The sequence below is a fragment of the Mastomys coucha genome, unplaced genomic scaffold (genome assembly GCF_008632895.1).
Source record: "Mastomys coucha isolate ucsf_1 unplaced genomic scaffold, UCSF_Mcou_1 pScaffold15, whole genome shotgun sequence".
Taxonomy (NCBI): Eukaryota; Metazoa; Chordata; class Mammalia; order Rodentia; family Muridae; genus Mastomys; species Mastomys coucha.
This window is the reverse complement of record NW_022196897.1, coordinates 40,548,879-40,568,572: the sequence shown is the minus strand read 5'-3', so window position 1 is coordinate 40,568,572 and position 19,694 is coordinate 40,548,879. Positions and strand designations below refer to the sequence as shown.

The following is a 19,694-nucleotide window of genomic DNA, read 5'->3' as shown; positions in this document are numbered from 1 at the left end:
AACACAAATTAAGGAAAAAAAAAAAAAACATGTAACTTGGTATGAGAAAACTAGTAAGATCTAAAGTAAAATTGGTAAATACAAAAATACTTGCCATTTGGTATGAGAAAACTAGTAAGATCTAAAGTAAAATTAGTAAGTACAAAAATACTTAAGATATCACAATGAGTTATCCCAATGCTTTATACATTAGTGTATAAGTTAAAAAATACTGGACACTTGCAGGATTAGTACAGAATTACCAATCTTAAATTCTCTTTTAAAAGTCTTCCTAGGGACTGAAAAGGTGGGTCAGTGGTTAAAAGAACTTCCTGCTCTCCCACTGGACTGCACAGCATCCAAATTGGGTGGCCATTATTACCTGTAACACCAGCTCTAGGACATGTATAGGCACCTGAACTAAAGGCAGAAATGGCAAACACAGCACATACACAAACACACATAACAATCTTAAAAACAAACTAACAAAAAAGTCCTGATTTCCTGGTTAAACATATATTTTTAATTTTATTAGTACAAAGTGCTGAACTTAATCCCCGTTTTTTAAAACTGCTTTCCATTATGTGTAGCAATAACATAATTTGTTACATTACAAGCAAGTCTTCCACTAATAGCACTTCCCTGCTCATTCTTACTTAGATTTAACTTAAAATATATGTTATTTCAAGTATTTATCCTGGTCATATAATTTTTTTTATATATGTAGAAAGAACTATTTCTTTGAGCCTATGCGAACAAGTTAACGAGTTAACTTTAACATAAACGTCAGCTTTCAACCTAATATGATTATTTAACTGTAGTAGCTTCTAAAGGACAGCAAAGAAACATCTCTAATTTATGATTACTGAGTTTCAATTACTTCACAAAATTTATGTACAAGTAATTTTTCCTGACACTTGCTTCTTATAGAGTTTTTTGCTTGTATTTTTCTAAGTATTCCATTAACTACATTGTAATGATACAATTTTTTGCTTACTGTAGTAGAATGGCATATTCTTAAAAAGGGGCTGGCAACATAGCTCAGCAATATATAAGCCTAACATCTGAATTTAATACTTGGAACCTATGGCAGGAGACTCACAAAAGATACATGACAAGTGCTTGTCATGAAGTTTGATGAACAGAGTTTGATTCACAGAATCCAAGTTTTTCCCTGACCTGACAGCCAAACTAACATATAAGCAAACAAACAGTAAATAAATGTAAGAAGAAAAAGAAATGAAGTTGTACTCAAATACTGCCAGAAGGCCAAGTGCGGCAGCTAGCTGTGGGGGCTCTAAGTCCTAGCTGCGGGTTCCCTGGTACAGAGCTATTCTACAGGTCTAGAGCGAGTCACAAAGGAATGGAGACAGGCTACAAGGAGAGGCTGCCAGAGAACTATACTAGGGGGATCCTGGATCTTTACTAAGATGTGGAGTAGCAAACGAGTGGAGATAGGCTGGGGAGGAGGGTACAGGCAGGCTACAACAGGACTAATGGCAAGTCTGAAGAGACTGGAAAAGAAGACAGGAAAGAGGATGAAGCTCTCCTCCCCGAGTCCTAGCCTGCTGTAGCTACATAGTGGGGATAACTCTGAACTTCTGATTCTTCTACCTCTACCTCCCAAGTGGACCACCACATCCAATTTATGCAGTCAGTGCTGGGATTCAAACCCAAGGCCCCATGAATGGTAAGCAATCATTCCAAGAACTATAAGCTATATCCCTACCTCTAAAAATGCTTTTGAGTACCAAATAGAAAATTAAAAGAAAAAAAAATATTGTGAATAATGTCAGGTTTCTTAACAACATAAATTTTGATTTGTCAAATTTAAGAGACATGGCAAGGTTTAAAATGAAAAAGAAGGGCTGGTGAGATAACTCAGCGGTTAAGAGCACTGACTGCTCTTCCAAAGGTTCTGAGTTCAAATCCCAGCAACCACATGGTGTAGCTCATAGCCATCTGTAATGAGATTTGATAACCTCTTCTGGTGTATCTGAAGATAGCTACAGTGTACTTACATATAATAATAAATAAATCTTTAAAATAAATAAATAAAAAATAAAAAAGTAGTAGTATGGTACATGAAGAAGAGGACAGAACCAGAAGTAGAACTGTCAAGATTTTATTCCTTTCCAGCCTTTCTTTATGGCCTGTCTCCTAATCTTTGTGACTCCACAGACCTGCAAAACCTCACTCTATATTGCCAAAGTGGCCAAAAGTCTGAAACTAGTAAGTTATGGGCCTACGGAAAACCTACTACTATTATTCTGTTAAAGGATCTTAACAATAAAATGACTCCTGAAAATATACTGCAATACCCATAGATCAGAGTATCCCTCAACCATCATCAGAGAAGTCTCTACTTGTAATAGGTGGGAATTAACAGAGGCACTCACACTAAACAGTGTGCAGAGAATGACACTTGAGTACACATCCTTGAGTGGGTTGTCTTTGTCAAAACCCTCAAGGCTTAGAGATCTACATGGAAGAGAAGGCAGAAAATTTTTAATAGCAAGAGGTGATGGATAACTCTATGGAAAGAGCATCTTTCGTATAGACACAACAGGACTGATAAACGTGAACTCAAAGACTGAAAGCACACACAGAACTGCACAAGTTCAAACCACACAAAATATCAGTGCTGAGAAGTGAACCATCCTTAACTAAAAAGATATACTGAAACTGCTGGTAAAGGGGAAATCAGTTTTCTCCAATACTGTCATTGGGTGTGCTGGCTAGTTTTATGTGAACTTGACACAAGACAGAGTCAAGTGAGATGATGGAAATGCCCTTTCAAAAGATCAGGCTATATGTAAGCCTGTAGGGCATTTCTTAATTAGTGATTGATGTGGGTGGTGCCACCCCTACACAGGTGGTCCTGGGTTCTATAAGAAGGTAAGTTGAGCAAGCCCTGAGGAGCATGCTAGTAGGTAGTACTCCTTCATGGCCTTTACATCTGCTTCTACTTCCAGTTCCTGATGAGTCCTGTGTTGGTTTCCCTCCATGGACCGTGGTTCACAATATGTAAGCAAAAAACCCCTCCTTTACTCTTGTATTAGTTAGGGCTCTCCAAAGAAACAGAACTTATAGAACTGATATGTACATATTCATTATTTTCTCTCTCTCTCTCTCTCTCTCTCTCTCTCTCTCTCTCTCTCTCTCTCACACACACACACACACACTTACTTGATTTCTTAAAATGGTTTAGATTGTGGTCTAGCTAGTCCAACAATGACTATCTGCCAAGAACAGGTTCAAAAATAGTTGTTGAGTCTATAAACATATATGTCTCAGCTGGTCTTCAGTATATGCTAGAATCCCAAGAAGGAAGCTCTAATGCTAGTGAAGGAATGGATTTGCTGGGGAGAGCAAGAGCAAACAAGCAAAAAGAGAGCAAGCTTCTCTCCTTTATATAAGCTACCAGAAAAAAATACGGCCCATATTAAAGATGGCACTTCCCACTTCAAGTGAGCTAACTAAGAAAAGAAACTTACAGGTGAGCCCATCGACTTGGACTTTAGCTAATTTCAGACTTGGTCATGGTGTTTCATCACAGCAGTAGAGAAGTAACTAAGACAGTGGTGTAACAGCCACACTACAGGACAGAGCCCACGATGAGGCCAACACAAACGGACTTCCCCTGCACTTTTTTTTCCTTATTGCATTTTTTCTTTAGAAAGAGTGCTATAAACTTGGGTGGTAGGGACCAGGGGAGGATATGGAATTTGTTTCAAGAGGGAAAAGGAAAAGATCTACGAAAAAAAATTGTATAAGAAAGTGTTTTAAAAATGTGTGGCCCAGGCTGGCCTCAAACTCATGATCCTCCTGCCTCTGCCTCCTTCAGCAAATCTTACCAGCGTGTACCACCAGTAGGAAGCCATCTTGAGTGTCATGCTAAATACCAATGGATTTTGTTACCTCTAAAATTTACAATGATAGGCACTATAATTGGGAAAGGGTTCAAAGACACTTGCAGTGTGTTTGGCATAATTCCAACACCTCTCTGGATGTTTTAACTTTGCATACTGAGATTATGAATTTGAAGAATGCTGCTCCGCTGAGCTTTGATACTGCTGATATTGCTGGTAAAATTATTCATGGCCTGAAGTCAGTATTTCCATCTTGGTCAAGCTTCAAGGATGGCATATATGACTTGATCATGCTAGCCCTTCTTGTCCTGGGAATACTTTTATTCCTGTGCATCATGTTAAAGCTTGCCTTTAACAACATCAACATGTTGGCAGCCCAAGTACATGGCTTGAAACTAAGAATGGACCCCCAAACAGAGTTATTAATTTAGGCTGGCAAGCCAGAGATGGGTAAGATTCTGCACAGAGCCTTACCAACCTAAGACAGAGGCATGCGCCAAAAGGCCATGTTTGTTCACATAACACAAACAAGCTGGGTGTGTCTTGAAGATGGATAAGGAAGGCATTCTTGTCAGAACAATCCAAGATAGGCTCAGCCTTGTTTATGAATTAAAAAGGGGGGACATGTGAAGAGCCTTTTGGGGTGCTGACATTGGCCAAGGACAAGAAAATGGTCTTCAGGCAGGAATTTTGCATTGGCCATGATAAGGAAGTAAGTTTCTGCAAGAATCTAAACTTGGGCTATCATAGGGAAGTAGGTTAAGGCAGAAAGTTTAATCTTGGGAGCCACAAAAGAAGTAGGCTGCAGGCAAGATTTGGGCTTGGACAAGGAAGTAGACTCAAGTATTTTAGTCATTATGACAAGCCCTTTTAAACAACTGTTAGAGAGTGATCACGGGACTCTGCTTACTGCCTTGCTGGTTTGTTACTGTACTGCTCGCCCTTAATACCTGCATGTAATTAAAAAGGCTTAAAAAGGGGATCAGAAAAATAAAATTTGCCTTCAGTCTCAAAACTGACTGGGGTCATGCTAAAAGAAAAAAGAAAAAGTGTTTTAATAAGACTGGTTATCAAATAGAAGACAGGATTATATTAACTTAGGATACTTTTTAATTGTAAACTTCTTGACTATTTCCAGGTAGACAGAATAAGAAAATACTTGAAAGAGATTACATACTTGTGTACAGGTTTTTTCCTACCACTTAAAAGGTTATTTACCAATATTATATATACTTAACATGGAACAATGTTATAGGGACTTAAACACATAAATATTTTATTCCCAAAGAGCCAATCAAGGAAATCCAATAATATAATAAAAATTAATGAATAAGTTAATTTACTAGTTAAAACAATTTACATGATTGTTCATTTGATCATATAATAAGACAGAATAGACAGATACAATTTATTGACAGAAGCAAACTCTTTCTCAAGTTAGAACCCTAAATGTGGATTCTATTAGGCTTAAATATATTTCCTACTACATTTCTGAAATAAAATATAAAGAAATGGGAAATGCTGTTCAATGAGAATAAAATGACCAAAAATAGTTACAAAAAAAGGTTGATTACAATAGGACAACTTCCACATTAGAAGATGAGTTGTACAAAGGGAACTATCTTAGTCTAGTTTCGAAGAAATCTTTTCCAACAATACAGACACATACAATGAAGTGCTCCTGTGATTCTCACCAGTGGTATGAGTCAAACTCTAGAGTCAGACATGGGGTATAAAGATAGAAAAGTTGTCTGATCTCTTTGGCCTTCAATTTCCTCTATAAAACTGACAACGAATTTACCCTTAAAAAGTTGCTGTGAGTACTACATATCTATTGCATAGCAAATAAATTTTAGCTATACAGCATGAAAAAGAAAGCTTATTTACCACTCTACACTTTCTTCCTTTCAAGCAAACATCTAACTGTAAACCATATCAATCTAAATAATATACAAATAAACCTAGAAGGCAGGCTACAATATCATCACTGGCTATAAAACATAATGATCTTACTTTGTATTATTCTTGCCCCACTTATTCAAGATCACTTTTCTCATTAAAATTCAGTAGAGAGCTAGTGATATGGATTGCCACCAAACGTGACAACTTGAATTCAATTCACAGTCCTACATGAATTAGGAAGAGAATGGATTCCTCCAAGTTGTCTGTGTACCTACCTATCATGGTATATGTGGTCACATGTGGGCACACAAATGAAATATGTAAAACTTACTAGTGAGTATATATTCCCTCCTGGATTTTGTATTAAAGGTAATTTCCAGTAGGACATTTCTTTTGCCCTATCTAAAGTTTTGTAATTTTATAGGACAGGCACTTCACATACCTTTTTTTGTTCATACAGACTTGATAAAAGGATTATAATTTTTCTTATCATTCATAATAGTTATGGCAAATTTTGATGCATTTACTTTGGCTTTCTGATTCTTAAATTTCCATTATTTTCCTCACCACTAATATATATATCCCCTACTTTAAAACTTAGCCTGAAAAATATTTCCCAGGTTGGCAAGAAAGGAAAGTTTTATAGTATTACAACCTAAAAAGGAGAAAAGTGTGTAAAAATGTATGTGTAACACAGTTCTAAACCTATTCGGTTTTCCTGCTTTTTATAGTCTATAGCCCTTAGTTGACCTCCTAGTGCTCTACTTCTAAAAGTAGAAGTATTTGTGCTACTTTAAAGCACAAATATTCAGGAGATGTTAATAGTTGTACCAAAAGTGTCAATTATTGCTTCTTAATATGTAATTTAAAGAAATCTGCTTATCCTTAAGACTATAATTTGCCAGACACAATGGTCCCCTGGAGCTGGAGTTAGAGGCAGTTGTGAGCTACCAGATCTGAGTGCTGGGAATGGACTTCTGATTGATCCTTTGAAAAAGCAGCAAGCAGTCTTAATTGCTGGACAATCTCCTTGGCCCTCATTTGTTGATTTAACCAGCACCTTATATTAATTGCTGACTGAGTTGATCAAGAATTCATCTGGAGTGTATAGCATAATGCTGGATTTAAAAGCACCTCCCTGACTTCAAAACACTTTTTCTAATATAATAGGCTGCTTCTTATAACTTATAAACATTGTGGTAATGTGAATAAAAGTGGTTCTCACAGACATTATTGAAAAACTGGCCTTGTAGTAGTAGTAGGTGTGGCCTTGTCAGTAGTGGCAGTGAGCTTTGATGTTTCAAACGCTCCAACAAGGCCCAGTGTCACTTTCTTTGTGTTGCTGAGATGTGTAACTCTCAGCTCTCTCTCTAGCACCATGTCTGCTGTATGTTGCATTGCTTCACACCAGGAAGATAATGAACTAAATCTCTGAAACTGTACACCAGACTCAATTAAATGCTTTTCTTTGTAAGAGTTGCCATGGTCATGGTGTCTCTTCATAGCAATAGAAACCCTAACTAAGACAGTTACTGAACACATCAAAAGTTCCGTATTCTCAGTGCTGCCCAGGCTTTTTAAAACTCACAAGTAACATATTAACAGCACAAGTACAACAGCAAACAAGTGCAAACATCACTTGATCATGTTATGAAAACAAGGACGCTAAGAATAAATGTTAACGTAATTTCTTAAAGGATTTTATTTCATCTATACATATCTCCATTCAGGAGTAATAGAATATATCTCATAAGACATGCTACCACCAATATAGTTGTTAATATATGCATTGCAACTGACGGCTCCAAACAGTCCCTAGTTAATGAAACTTCATAACACTCAGATATCAAAGCTAAGTCCATGTTCTATTTTTTTGTTAGTAGGTTTTTTTTTCTCCTACTGCAATTAGCCATCTGTTCCATTAGTTCATGATAATAACAAATCTGATTGAACAAGGAAGCAGCTTTTCAAATGTTGTACAAAAGAGGATAGAGTTAATTCATTGTGATCAATGTTATATCTAGTGTGCCTAAAAGAGAAATTTCTAATTTAAATACTAAATCATCCACTTTTCTTAAAATATGAAGTTTATACTACTGCCTAAGATAACCCACATTTTCCTATAATGTTCCATTACTCATTATGTACTTTCTTAACTACAATATGAAGAGCACTGAGAAGTTACAGAATAATCCTAGTAACACATTTAAAACAAAGCCTCAAGGGTAGATCGAAAAGTACTATAACATAGTATGCCAACCCTAAAATCTAGAATTCTCTAGAAAATTTATATTCTACTCTTTCTGTTGCTCCCAATAACAATAGTTAAAACAACATTCACCCAAAAATCCCATGAAAATCCAGTTGTCTCAGCATCTATTTACATATAGAATGCTTTCCAGAGGAAGTAAAGCATGTAAATGTGTCACATTTTAATAAAAGACTTATCAAAGTAAGTTAATAAAGTAATTTTTAAAAACCTTGTTCTTTTGAAACACCCAATTGTGCAGATTCTAAGTGATACCCAATGTAGTATATTTAAAAATATAAGGTATGCATAATGCTAAGTTTAATAACATTTAAAATGTACTTTCTGAAACTAAGGTATGTATCAAATGCCTGTGGTTGACAGTGCAATAGAAAGGTGAATAACCCAATTATTTAGACCAACAAAAAAAAAAAAGAACAAAGGCAACAACAATGTCAGAAAATCAGCAGCTACTACTCATTGGTTTGTATCTCAAAACTGAAATACTACAGGTTGGCTATCCAATTCTGTAGACTGCATTTTAAACAGGTTTGTGGGAATATCATACCATTCTTTAACTTTATCGCAGTTTTAGAAATTGTTAATCTGATAACTGTAAGGTTTGTTTTGACTACTAATCTCATATCAAAAGTAAGCAATAAAGCAACCAGTAATATACCTGAAAAGCACCAAATTTCTAAAAATATAGGTCTGAATTTATGCTGATTTCTATGAAATGAGTGTATGTGTTCCGATTTGCCTCATTCTGGAAAATAAATTCAAGATGCATCTGAGGCATAAATGCTATGAGTCAAGTTACATCACCTTTTCTTGGCTGAATAACTCCAAATGGCTTCAAGATTTGAGGGATGAGGTTAGTGCAGACTTAAAAAAAGTGATCTAGGAACATTTGAAGTCTCTGCCTTTTAACAAATGTTCATATTGTAAACAAAGATAGTCAAGTTTATTAACTGTACAAGGAGGAGATAGTTAGGATGTTTAGTTCCAGGCTCCCTTACAACTTATTATGTAACCCAAGCTAGCTTTGAACATGGCAGGACTCCTGCCTTAGTCGTGCAAATGCTAAATAATTCTTCATAAAGCAAGTAAGCTATTGTCAAATAGGCTCATTTTTAGTTGTGAGATTGAAGTTGAGCTATTACTATAGAAAGTGGCTAAAGATTTATTTACAAGAGCTGAAATAATCTCCACACCACAGCATGTCAGTTCTTCAGCATTACTCAGGAAATCTTTAATATAAAATCAATTTCTTAGTAAGTTATTCAACAATCTAAGCTTTAGATTCAAATACATGATATATCAAAAATGTAAAATTTTAAAGCTACATTTATTTAGTGGGTGGGAAGAAACGTATGCCATGGTATAAAAGTCAAGGTAGAGGACAACTTGTGAGGGATTCCCTCCTTCCAGAGGGTCAGTCTCAGGCCACCAGGCTTGGCAGGAAGCGTCTTTACCTGCTGAGCTATCTTGCTGCCCAAAGATGCACTTCTTTTCACATAACCTTTTATCAGCTTTAAACTTGAAATTTAGAAATCTCTAGTACACTTGAATTCCATTATATAGTTCTCCTATTCTTGTAATTATAAGCACATACTTTTTTCTCCTTGGAAATAAGTCTTGATGTATATTCATAGTATAAAATAATAGTCTTATCTTTTTGACAAAAAACACTTCCTTAGTGCTAGGAATATAGTTCAATTGAAAAATACTTGCTAAGCAAGTGAAAGGCCAAGGCTCAATGCTCAGCAATGGGAAGAAAAATTTTAAAAAGATTGCTTAGTATAACTTGTAACTCCCTTCACAATGATTTGAGCTTGAGCTAATTATGTAAAGAAGTCCACCAGACCTAGGTAGGAGTGCTTGACACATTATAATGTTTAGGTTATATAAATTAACTTTAAATACAAGTATTAAATGTAAAATGTATAACCAATAAACCAGAAATGCCTAGGTTATTTTGGTTTTATAATTCAACAAAGGGTATAAGGGGAATAAGCTGTTAAATTTGACTTCTGACCTAAACAATGGACATTTTCTTCAAGTTAGTAACAAGGTTTTCAATTTTCTACTAAATTTACTACTAGTCTACAAGTAATATTTTATCAGTAGGATTTTTGGTAATAGTTTTATATTTAGCACATAGAGTAACTGCAAGCTTACAGATAGACCATTTACCACTAGATGGTGCCTATACAAAGGTAATGTGAAATATGTTGGGTTTAAAGTAAACTGTGTCACTGATTTGGAGAAAAAAATGAATATGAGGAAAGTTGTTACTCTTATTTATCAATACTGCAGAGGTAAAATTGTCATATTATAAAAGCTTAAAGTTAGATGTCAACAGAAAAACAATTAGTACAACTCCTATTAATTTATTTTATAATGTAGAAGTCAGTGAGTTAATGAGACAAATGAAAAATAGATGAATCATGTTACACACAAATAATCGGAACCTACAAGTTGCTTCAGTTCTTGGGACTTGTTATGTTGTAAAATGGAACAACACTAATGACAACATCTACAGGTGGCTTCGAAACTTGGCTCCTCTCCACTATGAACTTTATTTGGAATCCCTAAGATATCTCTAGTGTTAAAAGTACCAGTTTAGAAATTGCACTTTTAGGAAAAATTCAACGTCAAAGTACACAGTCTACCTAACTTCTTCAATCACAAAGATTTAAATAAAATATCTGCTTCTGCCACTAGCCTACCCTAGAACGAGCCTAAAGACAACTTAATGGTCTGGGTTCTCTTTGTATGTAGTAATTTTATGTGCCTTATATAGATAGATAAGTGCCACAACATTAAGTAATGACTATGCATGCACTTTATTTGCTTGCTTGGAACTCATTCCTAAGACCCAATGAATGAGGGAAGTAAGTTGGAGATGATCATGTGACATTGTGGGGAAAAACAGTAAATTATACAAGATTGTTGTAGTAAATTATAACGTAACAACAACTAAGGAATTCTACAGATACTTCCCAAAATTTAAACTTCTGCTTTGTTCTTTAACAATGCAAATTCTAAGTAGCTAAGACAAAACAAAGTTCTTCATATAATTATTTTGTAAGTATAATAAAGTTTTCACTTTTACATAAGCACTTTGGGAATGAAAATAAAGGTACATTTTCAAAAAGGTACTTAATGACCATTTATATATGATGGTTCTATGCATTTATAAACTTAACTAAATTAAAAAGATATATTGGTGGAAGGCAAGATTGTTCAGCAAATAAACAAAGTATGTGATCTGAAGGTATCTCATTTTAATGACTAAGCTTGAAAGAACTGACTTCAGTCCCAGATGGTGGACTAAAACCACATGATAGAAGGCGAGAACTGACTCCTTCAATTGTTCTCTGGACCTTGACACATGTGCTATGGCATATGTACATGCAGCAATAGCAGCACACACACACACACACACACACACACACACTTGAATAAAATATAATAAAAATTTATTAAATAAAAATAAGTAACAAGAAAAGTATTTCATTTTTAGTATCAATCTAAACTAGTTACTCATTCAGATTGCTAATTTCACTAAGTGGTTTACCTATTTACTAAATAGCAAGAAATGTTACTTTTTTTTTTTTTTTTTTTTTTTTGGTGTTTTCGAGACAGGGTTTCTCTGTGTAGTCCTGGCTGTCCTGGAACTCACTCTATAGACCAGGCTCGCCTTGAACTCAGAAATCCGCCTGCCTCTGCCTCCCAAGTGCTGGGACTAAAGGCGTGCGCCACCACTGCCCGGCTGATTTGTTACTTTTTAATTTCATTGAGATTTCGTTTCAGTAAAATGTGACTCATAAAGTAAAAAAAAATAAAAAATTTAAAAAGATAATAGCTTTGATTTTCTTCCCTTGAAATTATTCTTTTATTAAAACTCATGTTTTTTTCTGTAAAGACTATCAAGGCTATTTAAATAAACCAATTACATTCATAAATTGACTATCATGAAAAACAGTATACACATAGTGATGCCAACTTTCATTTCTAAAATAATCATAAGGAACATAAAGAATGAAAAAAGACATATATTAAAATGTTGGCAGTAATTTTTCTGATTAGTTATTTCCATTGTCTTAAAGGACACATACACACATGCCACACTCCTCTCTCTTTTCAAGACAAGGCCTAATATATCCCAGACTGGCTTCAAACTTTCCAAGGATGGCCTTGAACTAGCTAGGATTACACACATACAACTAACTACACATTGTACAGTGCCAGGGATGAAACCCAGGGCCACATGCATACTAAGCAAGCACTCCAGTAACTGTGCTCCATCACAAGGCCACCTTAACAAAATATCAGAAATATTTTTAACAATCAAGAAACATGCTTATATTAACTTTATTTTAGGTAGTAAGATAACATGATGTATTATAAAGTTATTTTTATTAAAACATTTTATTTCTGTCTGATTTCTAAGTAAATAGTCTAAAGATTTCAATATTTTCACAAGAGTCTATTTTCCTGTGCAAGGACTCACTCTACTGGCTATACAGAGAAAATATTCCTAAGACATTTATGAAGTGATTGTTTATTTTCATGAACACTAGAGGGCAATGTTTACATTTTCAAACTGAATATCGCTTTGTGTGTTTATGTATATACTTAAATTTTGCTTGAATAAACATAATATAATTTGGTATTTTGTATTTTATATTTACTTATAAAAATTAACAAACACAGTATACTAAAATATATTTCATAAGTGTTTTAAGACTTTTAAAGACTAGACGACCACGTACATAAAATCTCATTTTAATGACTACTAAACATCTGACAATAGAGGTTCTTTATTTCTACTTACAATTTAATAAAAATTAATTTATTAAAAATTAATACAATTAGTTAGCAGATCTTTAGGAGAACACTAAAATTCTTTAACCTTCAAAACCCTCATTGCCTGAACAGCTAGCATTCAGGGAAGATGTCAAATAAAAATAATAAAAAATTAAGTATATCACATAAGATTTACAGTCTCTATTAAAGGTACGGGATGTTAACGGGCAGCAAAACAATATAAATTTGAACTCTGTATGTCTTAGCCAAATAAGCTTTCTGACTGAATGCCACCCAAGTAATCTATATAGTATGGTATTCCACTATTAGATGTAACTCTTCCTGTATTTAATTGTAAACTAAATATTTATCAACTTCGAACACAGATCCATAGGCATAGAATTTATGTTTCAGATACACATGAGTATTTATGAAACATTTAAAATATGTATTCAAGTAAATACTTTTTTCAATAAAATATGTATTTTCACATTTTGTTTCAAGTAAAACCGAAATTTTTAATCACATATTTTGAAGGAGAAAAATACATGAAATTGACTAATAATGAAAGCAGTAACAATTCTGTTAGTATTATAGTAATACTGATAATTATCACTATTATGGCTTGACCTTTACAGAGGTCCTCAAACAGACGTTTTGTTTAAATGAGGTAGAGGTGGTAACGATAATAGTAACAGCTGTCAAAATACACATAAATTTAACTGAATGAATTTTCACATCTTCACCCTCCCTCCCAATTCCATTTGTAGAAAACTAGAGATCTGTGAAGCTTTTTGCAAATACTACTCAAGGCTAGACCATTGGCTACTGAGTCTCTGATATTCTTTGAAACACAGAAAATACAGTGCAAAGAAATTCCACTACAAAAACACATCTACTCTAGTCTGGATCTTTACACTGGGACCAAATATTCAAGTTAATTAAAACATGAGGTTCAAATCCTAAAAAAAGTCTAATTTGAGAACTAATTATTGTTGAATCTGACCACGCACATGAAGAAAACTTTTCAAACTTTGCATTTTAACCCTGTAAACTATAACAACTAAAAAGAACAGTCATGAAATTTTCTTACTTCTTTGATTTGTGATTTTCAATATTTTAAAAAATTACATTATCACGATAGGGAACTTAAAATATCATTCTCCAATTACCTAAAGGTGAGGCCCAGACACTTGAAAAAAATCTTGTGTTGTTTTGTCTTATATACTGAAATCTAGAGCTCCAACATACCCCAGTTTATTGCTTCTCATAACTTTAGTGTCTTATAAACAGAACTGACATTAACGTGCATGTGCGCACGAACGAACACACGCATAGGAACACACACACATACACATACACACCTCAAACAAACAAAATAAACCTAGAAACACTTACTTGAACCTAGCAGGTGAAAGAGGAGTAGGTGGAAACATTCCTGGTTCAAAAGAATCAAAGTAAGTCACTGTCCAAGAAAAGCTGCAGCAGGATAATCCAGCAGTTAGAGATATTATCAGCAGAGACCAGAATCCTTTATGGGAAGAGAGGGAAAAATTATTAAAATAATTTAAACCAAGATCTTATGTCCAGTTGCTGATGTACATTTCCTAAGAGATTTGAGCTTAGTACATGTTAGCCCATTTGATGTACAAATTACTATAACACAGTTACAGGTTGTATCATTAAATATTTTAACAAAATTATTGTATTCGTAAACAAAGACAAATTCTAACCTAAAAATGTAAGAAATTTGGTTCTATGACATTCAACTACAACGAAAATAGTCAAAACAATTTACTCTTATCGTTAGCACAGCTTCTACTGTTTTCGATTTCATGAGCAATAGCTGGCATTTGCTACGGCTTTGTACCCAGTGCTTTCTTTCGTTCCAAAACAAGCACTTTTGATATATCGACCAATGGGAGAATATTTCTTCTTTATAATTTCCCTATGAAAATACTCTTGCTCAGTATATAAACTAAAGTTGACTTCCAACTTACCAAGGTCTTGGGGACTTAAGTTGGTCAATTTATAACATTTTTCTCACAGGAATCAAATCAAAATCATGGTATTAGAGTGAATTCAAGTTGAAGAAAGATACAGTGACAGGACACAGGAATAAACTGATTTGAAGGTTTTCAGACACTACGCAACTCATTATATTAAAGGAATAATGAACTGCTGGTAATCTAATTCTCTTTAGTAGGTGTAGCTTTATTTCTTAAAACTTATTTTCTTTAATTTCATGTGTATGAAAGTTTTACCAACATATATTTATGTATACCATATGTATGCTAGGTGCCTGCGAAGATCAGAGGGTCTCAGATCATCTGGAACTGGGACATACAATTACAAACCGCCACAGGGTTTAGAAACCAAACCTTACTCTTTTGCAAGAGCAGTACAGTATGTGCTAACTCCTGAGCCACTTCCCCAGTCCCCGGTTTTATTTTAACTTCAAGTTTTTAAAAAGTCTTTCATAAATTCAATTCACTACATTTACTCAATAAAATATATAAAGGACTACTTTGAATTTGGTACAGTGTTACCTAATGGAGACAAAACAGAAAATGCATTGTCTTCACAGAAATTTTGGTAAGAAGAAAGTAAGAATGCAAATAGATCAGTAGCTACAGATTGTGATAGTTTTTTTAAAAAAAAAAAATAAATTTTATATTCCCCAAGGTCTCTAAGGAGATAACATCAGAATTCAGATCGAGGCTGTAGTTCTTGAAAATATTCTAAGGTTTATAGGTTAAAAATAATTCTCAATAGCAGATGGCTACCAGATACTGAATGCTACAGGATCTTGTATTTAACAATTAGTGTGACTACATGGACCCAGAGGAGCAAAATATAGCATTTAGAAGAAAAGTCAAGTAAGATAGCTTGTAACAGAGCAAGGACTTGTCATAAAAAAAAACAATTTGTAATGTTAATGTAGGCTAGAAATATAGCCCAATGTAAGATCCATGCCTAGCAGATAGAATTTAATCACTAGTAACTCCCTTAAGCCATAAAACATTTCAATACTACCTAGAAAAAAGAAACATGGTCGAATTCATATCACACACAATACACAATAAATTCTAAAACATATCAATGAACAAGATATAAAATGGCATAGTGATATAGACTGGTAACTTCAGGACTTTGGAGACTGAGAAAGTAAGATCACGAACCTGAAGTCAGTCTTCACTTGACCTACACAGGAAAACCTGCTTACAAATTTAATCTAATATGGTACTCTGTAGGGAAAAAGAAATGGTAAACAGGAGAAGCCTATTAAGAAATATTTAAAATGTCTGCCCATGTGAACTGGGGGAGGGGGTTGAACAGGGTCTTACCATGTAGCCCTGGCTATCCAGGAACTCATTATGGCTCTGAACTCAGACATCCATCTGTCTCTCCCTATGCTAGGAATAAAGGCATGCACCACCAAACCTAGTCCACGTGATTATTAATAATCTATTCAAAAAAATTAGAGAAGAAACATAGGTGGGAATATGGTTTATTTGAAAGATTGCCAGTGTAGCGTGTACAAGGTACTGGGTCCTTCCACAGTGATGGGGATGCTGGTAATCGTAGCTAGCATTAAAGAGGTGAAAGCAGAAGAGTCAGAAGTTTAGGCTCGTTCTTCCATATACTGGGAATTCAAGGCTAGCTGAGCTATATGAAACCCTACCTCAAAAATGCGAAAGTAAAGGCAGGTTCCAAAATGACTTCTCTAGTAAGACAGTGCTTTTTGAACAGGGGAGTCAGGTAAGGTGTATTATAATGTATATCATATTCTGACTGCTTCTTAATAAGCAAGATATACTCTAACTAAAAAATTCACATGAGATGTTTCAGAGTTCCAGAAGTAAAGATAAACCACCAAAGAATGAGAAGAATTAGCAATTTCCTGGCTACCCATAAATGCTGTAAGAACTGGGAGAGGCACTGGGACAGCACGATCGCTTGAGTCTAGGAGTTCTGGGTTGTAGTGCACTATGTTGGATCAGATGTCCACACTAATTTCATATCAATATGGTGACTACCCAGGGGACCACCAGGTTGCCTAAGAAGGAGTGAACCAGCTCAGGTCAGAACTAGGGCAGGTCAAGACAAGTAAGAAGTTCCATTGCATTGTTTGTAAATCTTATGGAGCTTAGTAGCAGGGACAACAATGTTGACACGTAAAAAGCAAAGTAATGAAACAAGAAAATGTAGAAGAGTTTTGAAAGACTGACTGACGTTTCTCCTGAGAGTTCTCTTTTACCTGCACTACCCCTCCTTAGCCAAGTATGTGGCTAAGCAGAACAAGAAATAATTCTTCTCTGGTTTTATCTTGTAAAATTACAAAGGTAGTATACAGATTTAATCAGGGATAGAAAGGTAAACATAAAGCTTCTAGAAGAGAAAAAATAATGATCTGTTTGAGATACAGATGAAGTATGTACATGGAACACAAGAGAATGATGTTCCTACTTGGAATAAACGCATGCTGTATTTGCACTGAACCTATGATATAAAGGAAGAGTACTGCTGGGCTTCTTGACACGGCTATGCAGAAGCAGCGATACACTAGACAAGAATGTGGTTTTGCACATCTTGGCAGATGGCCCAAGGATCATTCTGCAGATACCTCTAAGTGCGGTACAGAAATAGCAGATGGTCCTGTGGTTTAAGTACTACATCTAAAAGGACATACAAAACAGATGCAAGAGAGTAACTCACTTCAGCAAATGTTATCAGACTGCACCTCAATTCCAAGTCTGGCACAGTGCCAAGGCTCTAGGATCTTAGCCTAGCCTGGGATCAGCAATCATAAAAGCTGAAATTCAACCTTATTACCTAGCAAGAACATGGCAGAAATTACAAAATTTTGTGAACTATAATTTAACAATGTTTGTATTGGCAACTAAGTGTTATCTGTTGTTTAAGTGAGCATCTCCAAAAAGAGGTAAGAATAATATAAGTTTACTCCAAGATTAGTATAATTTATATAGTCTCTAAAATAAATATGCTAACCAAGAAAATAATTCAAGATTACTAACTGCGATGAAATCATAAAACTTCTAGATACCTAGCAAAAGGTAAAGAGGGAAGTAACATCTAAAACTCAGTATCTGATCTTAAACCACCCAGGCTTTCCACCTCAGAGCTTTCAGAGCACACCCGGCACACTTAATAGAATTATTCTTGCGAGTAGCCACCCCATTTTTCTCTGGCTACTATTTATATAACTGAATTCTGTCAAAAGGAAATAGAGCTATTATTCAAACACACAAAAAGTATTCTTGAGAGTGTCCATACTGATTATTACTGTACAATCTCAGTGCTATCTCATCATGGACATTTTAATTATTTTATATTCAATCTGAAATAATCAAAAGCTGCAATGACAAGAATAAGGCTAAGGCTGCACTGAAACTATAGTCTAATACAAAACTCATCTATAAATAAATAGAAGTTAACTCCAACAATTTTGTCATGACAGCTCCAAAATGAATCCTTAGGAAACATCTTAATACTATTTATGAATTGATGTAACTTAGTATTTAGTTAAGATAAAAAACTGAAGACACATAAAAATAAAGTCTTCTTTTCCCCTGTTATGCCATCCTCACAACTAGTTAACTCAGTGCTTGCTATCATCTTTCTAAAAGCTAGCAGATACTGAGAATGAAACATACAAAGTACTCAGGTGAAGCGTTCTCTGTACCATCCAGAAATAAGATTCTTTCTTTACTGCTTTCAACAAGTAGTAGTCTATGTGGAAAGCTTTTCTTATCAGTACACACAGTTACATTCTCACCACATAGTTTTCAGCCTTTTCACTATTACAAAACAAAATGTTGCAAATAACATTGCAGACTCAGCACATTACACAGACATGTTACAGATTTTCAGTGTGAACTGCTTTCAAAAGTACAGACCTTCAACTAAGTACATACATCTATCTTCTTTTGAACTCAATTTATTAGTTGATAAAATTACTTTATCTTATTCATGAAGTGAAACTTACTGGACTCTAGTTTACAACTAATGCAAAGACAAGGAGAGCATAGATTTCCTATGCAAATTCATTGTTAGTACATCTTTCAAAATAAATTAGTTTGAAGGTTCAGTTACTTTTCAGATAAATATTTGGAATTGTACTTCTGTAAACTTTTTGTATGGGAAAGAAGTATGATGAATTCTTATGTATATATCACTCAACTTTAAACAACTTACTAATGACCAACTCTGTTGACTCTGAACTAACATACTGATGGACATAAACTGGCTTAAAAGTATTAACATTTTTGGCATACTAAGTATATTAACTTAAAACTTTTAAAAAATGTATATTATTAACTTTAAGTCAATTTAAAATTGTGCTTTTTCTTCCTCTTATAACTACTTTTTGAGAAAGGGTCTTATAGACCAAGTTAGCCTTCATACTGCTATATAGCTGAAGATAGCCTCGAACTTCTGATTCTCCTGTCTCTGATTCCCAATATGCATTACAGAGCCTGGCTAAAGTTTGTTCTTTTGAAAGTATTGTTCTTCCTGACATTCCTTGTTACGTTTGATACAAATATTAAACAATTCATAATCAAAGCCCTGATAAACTGTCATTTGTTACACCCTTCCAGTCTATTTGCTTTCTCTTTTCCCCTACTTATGTTTTAATGAGGTTATACAGTCTTTCAAAGATGGTACTACAGCAGAGGGTAACATATTAGTGGATGTTTTGGTAAAATATTTATGTTACCCAACACAAGTTCAAATAACTGGGATTTTCCTTAATAGTTGTGGGTTTAATTAGAAATATCATACTTTAGCCGGGCGGTGGTGGCGCACGCCTTTAATCCCAGCACTTGGGGAGGCAGAGGCAGGCGGATTTCTGA

General features: G+C 34.6%; 1 protein-coding gene across 2 annotated transcripts in view; it reads right to left on the bottom strand.

The window, feature by feature from the left end:
* Window positions 1–19,694, bottom strand: part of Arl6ip6 (ADP ribosylation factor like GTPase 6 interacting protein 6) — a 32,859-nt gene that overhangs the window by 6,149 nt on the left and 7,016 nt on the right. Inside the window, exon 3 of one of the 2 annotated variants that reach the window (XM_031370280.1) lies at window positions 14,215–14,347. In XM_031370280.1, coding sequence (XP_031226140.1) covers window positions 14,215–14,347 — 133 coding nt within the window. Of the gene's footprint in view, window positions 1–11,933; window positions 14,348–19,694 lie in introns of those variants that run through there. The other variant, XM_031370281.1, reaches the window with a different exon arrangement.